This window comes from Tupaia chinensis, unplaced genomic scaffold (genome assembly GCF_000334495.1).
Source record: "Tupaia chinensis unplaced genomic scaffold, TupChi_1.0 Scaffold000439_1, whole genome shotgun sequence".
NCBI classification, from domain to species: domain Eukaryota; kingdom Metazoa; phylum Chordata; class Mammalia; order Scandentia; family Tupaiidae; genus Tupaia; species Tupaia belangeri.
Window position 1 is genome coordinate 4,230 of NW_006159944.1, and position 7,198 is coordinate 11,427.

General features: G+C 37.2%; 1 protein-coding gene across 1 annotated transcript in view; it reads left to right on the forward strand.

Annotated features, from left to right (window-relative positions):
• Nucleotides 1-518: 518 nt before the first annotated feature.
• The window catches only part of PHKB (phosphorylase kinase regulatory subunit beta), a gene marked incomplete at its 5' end in the record, with an annotated part of 121,095 nt that continues 114,415 nt past the window's right edge, over nt 519-7,198 (forward strand). Inside the window, 3 exon segments of the mRNA XM_006155250.3 lie at nt 519-614; nt 3,178-3,375; nt 7,077-7,134. Coding sequence (XP_006155312.2) covers nt 519-614; nt 3,178-3,375; nt 7,077-7,134 — 352 coding nt within the window.

The window sequence follows — 7,198 nt, forward strand, 5'->3', positions numbered from 1 at the left end:
AGAACAATGGGGATAAAACTACATCTGGACATTAAGTGAGTGGATTCATGTGAAACATAAAACACAGTATCTATCATATAGTGTGAATAGCAGTTGATATTTACATTATTATTACTGAGATTCTAATACTTCATATTTTTATCAAGTGTTTTTTGGGTCTATAATTCTAGATTATATCTAAATTCATTTAGTTTGATAACATAATCAATATTCTTTGTAATGAATATACAACTCAGTTTTATGACTCTAAGTTTGTTCTTGCTCTAATACTTACATTAGCAAAAATTTTGTAATCAATATTTTAATTTGTGATAAAAAGGAAAAAATGGGAAAAAATTTAAAGAAATGCAAGAGATTTGAGAAACACAAAAGGTATAAAAAAAGAAAATTAAAATCTTATATAATCCCAAACTCAAATATGGTCAGTGTTAGTATCTATGTGAAATTTAAAATGCAAATGTTCTTCAGTTTGTTTTTTTTTCTTAACTTATAAAATGTTTTTCATTCTCTCTCTCCAGGGCTGTTCTTGGTCAGTTATATTTGTGGACCTCGATGCTCATAATCGCAACAGGCAAACTCTGTGCTCACTGTTACCCAGAGAATCACGATCTCACGTGAGATGTTTTTATGATAACTTAATATGAACTATCATCCTAGAGTTTTATCTTCTTTTCCAAGAAAATGCTTTTAAACGTTAGAGGTCTTTCAAGAGAGATAAAAGACACATTAGATATTCTCCTTCACTTTCGTAGCCTGTGGAAGTCTTACTTGGGAAGCGAACAGAGCTGCAGACAAAAATTGTTCTGTCCTGTGAGTCTTTTGTAGGACCACAGAAAAATAGACTATTTTTCTTTGGGGAAGGTAGCAACAAGATACCAAAATGAATATTGTTTTTGTCATAGAATGTTAGAAAAGCATTTTTAGTAGTTTATATTTCTTTTGAATAAAATTTCCTTCCTTTCATGATTTCTTTTCTCTGGTTTGATTCACTTTTTTGTCTAATGAACTTTTATATGCCTATAATATCTGACTGCAGATTTTCCTAAGAATTATTTCTGTCCTTAGAAAACACCCAAACTAGGGCCAGCTGGTGGTATGGTTGTTAAGGTGCTGGACTCCCACATGGCTGACTGCTGTTTGAGTCCTGAACCTGGCTACTTAAAAATTATGCTGGACACATGTATGTGTATGACCAAAATCCCAAGAGGAGAATAGAAGAGAAAAGATTATGGCATGGCCATCCCCTCTTGGGGGATGATTTCTCACTTTCCCTTTTACTGTCGTTCTCTCTCTCTTTGGCAAACACATGTGCCCTATGGGAAACCTTGGGTGGAAAAAAAAAAAAAAAAAAGAACACCCCAAACAGAATAATTTAATTATTTTAAATTGCTATTTATATATGTAAGCAATGGGCCAACCACGTGAGAAAATAGAAATGTAGAGCCTTTATTGGGAGCGCTCCTGGGTGAAGTTCTCTGGTCCAGCAGAGTAAGAGAGAGGGGACCAGAGAAGTCACGCCCGAGGGAGGGGCTTAGCGATTTTTATAAGGGTATAGGGAGGGGGGGAGTGTCTTAGAAGTAGAAACAGCCCATGTACAGTAAAGGTTTAGAGGGAGAGCAGACTGCTGTGCCATGTAAGGTCTGGTGCTGTATACAGGATAGAGTCCCGTGTGCTGAGTAGAGCACTATGTGCTATATCCGGGTTGGATCTGAGTGCAATAAAATTTCCTTCCTTTCATGATTTCTTTTCTCTGGTTTGATTCACTTTTTTGTCTAATGAACTTTTATATGCCTATAATATCTGACTGCAGATTTTCCTAAGAATTATTTCTGTCCTTAGAAAACACCCAAACTAGGGCCAGCTGGTGGTATGGTTGTTAAGGTGCTGGACTCCCACATGGCTGACTGCTGTTTGAGTCTTGAACCTGGCTACTTAAAAATTATGCTGGACACATGTATGTGTATGACCAAAATCCCAAGAGGAGAATAGAAGAGAAAAGATTATGGCATGGCCATCCCCTCTTGGGGGATGATTTCTCACTTTCCCTTTTACTGTCGTTCTCTCTCTCTTTGGCAAACACATGTGCCCTATGGCAGAAACCTTGGGTGGAAGACAAAAAAAAAAAAAGAACACCCCAAACAGAATAATTTAATTATTTTAAATTGCTATTTATATATGTAAGCAATGGGCCAACCACGTGAGAAAATAGAAATGTAGAGCCTTTATTGGGAGCGCTCCTGGGTGAAGTTCTCTGGTCCAGCAGAGTAAGAGAGAGGGGACCAGAGAAGTCACGCCCGAGGGAGGGGCTTAGCGATTTTTATAAGGGTATAGGGAGGGGGGGAGTGTCTTAGAAGTAGAAACAGCCCATGTACAGTAAAGGTTTAGAGGGAGAGCAGACTGCTGTGCCATGTAAGGTCTGGTGCTGTATACAGGATAGAGTCCCGTGTGCTGAGTAGAGCACTATGTGCTATATTCGGGTTGGATCTGAGTGCAGCACAGGTCTGATGACAGGCTAGATCTGGGTTGTATCAGCCGACTAGGGTGTGGGTCCAACCCCCACATCCAAGCTACCCAGGCCTCTGGCCAAGTAATGTAAGTAATGCAAGATTGTCATATGAGAAAACAAAGCCCGTAAGTACAGAAATACTACTTAGAGATCATCTTAGGGTGAAAACATTTGCGTACATTTGTTTCTGCAGACTTTTATGCACATATAAATATTTTTATTTTACAAAGCTGAAATAATGTTGTTCATGATTGGTCACCTAGTTCTATGAATGGACTTGTTTCCATGTAAAAAAACAGTTTTCTACAATATAAATTTTAATGGTTGCTAATTTACTCAACGAATTGTTGGTTGTTTTCTCTTTATCACTATATAAGCAGATTACGACAAACAAATTTGTGATAATTATTAGTGTTAAATGTTTAGTATTGTTTTATGTAATACCTTAAAGTTTGAGCCCAATGTTGACCCTTGAAAATACTCTATTAACAAAGTTTTATCTCTGTGAGATTCAGTGACACATACCATGGAAGCATCTGTCTGTCCCTTGGAACTGAGCAATCTTATTGTCAGTTGGAGGACCTTATTGACGTTTATCTCCATGATTCTTCTTAGATTGCATTGGCCATATTGCTATGATCCCTTACAATCTGTATTTTTTACTGTTCCAGAACACAGATGCTGCTCTGCTCCCCTGTATCAGTTATCCAGCATTTGCCCTGGATGATGAAGTTCTGTTTAGCCAGACACTTGATAAAGTGGTTAGAAAATTAAAAGGAAAATATGGATTTAAGCGTTTCTTGAGAGATGGGTATAGAACATCATTGGAAGATCCCAACAGACGCTACTATAAGCCAGCTGAAATTAAGGTATCAAAAAATATTCCACGTCAGTAGCACATCAGAGTGATCAAAAGCACTCATCTAGAGCCCGACTCATTGGGTTTGAATTCTAGCTCTGCCACTGAATAGCTCTGTGGCCTTGGGCAAGTTAATTAACCTCTATGCTTAATATTCTTTGTTAGTAAAATAGTACATCATGAGGTTCTTGTGAGAATTAAATGGCTTAATTTTTATGAAAGTGCTTAAAATAGTGTTAGGCACATAATAAGTACTTAATGAAATATTAGCTTTTATAACCAGTGAGGCCTATTTGCTCAGTTTAGGCCATATTGATTCATTGGGTGAACAGCTTTTCTATTGCATTTTCAGTCCTTTGCCTGACTGTTACATACCTTTGTCTTAAATAATGTCAGATTTCTATGTGTGATCCAGTTGTCAATCTGTTAAGTGTTTAATGTTCTCATTAAAACTGATGTTCCTTCTCCTCTTTCTTTTTCTATTTCATTCGAATACTTCCCTTTGAAATATGTCTTTTGAATATTTAGTTTTAAATTTTCTTTTTTCAAACACTTACATATACCACAAGTTTATACTAGTTACTTTTAAGCTGTTCAAAAAATTATACCATCCCCCCAAAAAGTAAGCACCATACACATTACTAAAGACTTTGCTTAGTGGGGTAGATTGAAAATTATTTTTGTAGGTATACTCATAACTTTGATTTACACATTGAAAATAGGTAAAATCCCCATGGATCTGTATTCATTTGACCCTTGAAGAACATGGGTCCATTGGACTGCATGGGTTCATTTATATGCCTGGGTCCATGTATATGTGATATTTTTCCATGAATATATTGAAAATACGTTATAGTATTGTAAATGCATTTTCTTTATGGTTTTCTTGATAGCATTTTCTTTTCTCTAGCTTACCTTATTGTAAGAATACAGCATATAATACATGTAACATTCAAAATATGTGTTAATGGACTTTTTGTATTACCAGTAAGGCTATTAGTTAAGTTTGGGGCAGGGGGTGAGTCAAAAATTATATATAGATTTTTGACTGACTAGGGTGCTGTCAGTAACAACACTGTTCAAGATTCTATTGTGTAGAAAATATCTAGGCAATGTTAGGCCTTGTAATTTGTTTGGCAATTAACATACCACTCTTTTAAAATTCAATATATGCTTAGTTTTGCAGGACAGCTAGATAAGCTATTTATCATTTTATTTAATTTCACAGTTGACTACCATCTGGGAACATTAGAAGCCATTTTATTGTGTACATTTTTAAAATTTCACAGCAGTGTTAGAGTGTTACAATCTGTTAGGTTGGGCCAAAAGATCGATTTATCTCTTAAATGCCTTCAAATAGTTCTTTCCCATTTAATTTATTTTCTGAGCTAATTTACAGCACTTACATATGAATTGGACTGCCTGCAACTACCACCTTGCATACTTTCCCTTTGGATCACTCCAGCAGGCTTTCTATTGTCTTTGTGCCTGCTGTTGAATACCACCAAAGAGATCCATTTGAGGTGGAGAGGTGCCACCTCAAATTCAGGATATCACCTTGATTAGTTCTCATCAGGACTTTCACTTCTTGTCAGTCCGGCTATGTAACTCTGTCAGGAACTCCACATGAAAGCTTTTCCAGCTTTTCTGCCATTGTACTCAGCTTCCCAGTGTGCTTATTTTCTGATAGCCTTTCATTCCTATATGGCCTCCTCTGCTGCATCTCTCCTTCCCTTCTTACTTATCTCCATCTCCAGTCTCACAGAAGGTGCTACCTGGTTCTTCAAAGGCTAATCCTGCATATCTGCATCCTATCTTGTTCTCGTATTTTTTGGGACTCAAGCTGAGGGTTTTTTATTTTTTATTTTTCTAGAGAAAAGAATATTCACCTCTCACTTTTTTCTCATCTTCTCTACTTTTACCTCCCCTCTGTTTTGCTCTCCCAACTTTAGTCAGTTTCTCTTCCCCTTCATAACATGCTGATGTTTGTCATTAACAAAACAAAAGCCATCCATCAAGCTTTGTCCCTCCCTTCCTGTTTCTCTTAGTAGCCACCCCTCTGAAAAGCTTGGTCTGTACTTGAAGGCTCCCCTTTGCCTCCTCTCCCTTACTCTTGCCCTTTATAATCTGGATCTTCCTCTCCCTTACTCTTGCCCTTTATAATCTCCCCAACACTCCCCAGCACTTGTGCTGGGAACATTCTCCTCCATTTGCTATCACCCTAGTCTTCCTGGTTTTCTACTTTCAGTCTCATTGTCCTTCTCGGTCTCTTTCGTAGGTTCTCCTTATGCTGCCTCTTAAAAATGTATTTTCTTTTGTGGCCCATACCTCAGCTCTATTTGTTTTTCCTTCTACCTATGCTCTTATAGCTTCATCTATCACTGTTTACCCAAGATCTCTACCCTAACTCATACCACTTCCTCTGAATGCCCTACTTATATGCAGTGGCCTCTTGGACATCCTCACTTGAATGCTCTATGTTCAACTCTCATTCTTCTGCTCCAGTTCCAAACCAGAGAGTCATTTTAGGCTCTATGCTCTCAGTCACCCACCTTTGTTGTTCACCAAGCCAGGCAGAGTTAGTTCCTTAGAATCTTAGCATTCATTCTCTTTTGTACTATTGTTCTTTGGTTTAGGCTAGTTGTTGAGAACCTGAGGTGATTCCCCACCCCTACATTTGACAATGTCTGCAGACATTTTTGCATATCACAACTGGGTGGGTTCTACTGGCTGAAAGGTGTAAGCTCAGCTCGGGATGCTTCTAAACATGTTACAACACACAGGATAGCCCCTACAACAAAGAATTGGCATAAAATGTAATATTACTAAGGCTGAGAAATCCCAGATGAGCTATCATCTTTTCTCTTTGGATTATTCCAGCAGCCCTCCTGGTAATCTCCTTATTTCTTGTCCTACACCTATCTTCAGTACTGTCAACTGCTCAACCTGAGGATTATATCTAAGTAAATCTGATCTGTCTAGTATTGACCATCGGGTTCCTGTTACTTCCAAATCAAAGACTCAATCTCTAAGCATGACCTCCAAGGCCTTTCCTAATCTGGCTGGTCTGGTCCACCAGTTAGGCTTCAGTTTTCACTAGTTCCTTATTTATCCCAGAAGTGCTAGACTGATGGTAGATTTTTTTACTGCCCTTTATGCTTTTATACATCTATAGCTTGTTTGTTTTTTTGTTTTGTTTTGTTTTCTCTGGATAGAGTTGCTTTAGATCATCTCTCCAGTGAAGTCCATCAAGTATTCGTTGAACTATCTTTTCTGGAAATCCTTTCCCTGACCTCCAAAGCAGACTCAGGTGTTTTATTTCCTATGTTCCTGATATACCATACATAGAGGTCTCCTACTGCACTGTAACTATTCACACTCAGGCCCCCGCACTAGCCTGTGAGCCTCTGAGGGCAGGATCTCTATCTTTTGTCTTTCTATCTCTCTATCCAGACCTTAGAACATACTCAGTAAATATTTATCAAATGATAAATATTGAATCAATGAAATAAATGTTCAATTGATGGATTGAATGAATGAGCTTTTGAATAAGAAGAATCCTGAGAAAACTTAAAAATAAAATACCAATGAAACTGTTTATAAATTCAGTCTAACTTTAAGCTATTACTATAAATAACTTACATATAACCTAACTATAGTTATTCTAATCTGATTGTTAGTGAAAAATTAATATTTTATTTTCTGTTGTAGCTATTTGATGGCATTGAATGTGAATTTCCCATATTTTTCCTTTATATGATGATTGATGGTAAGTGAAAGTTTTCCTGAAATATAAGCTATAGGAGGATATAAATGGTTTAAGGAAGAGCAGG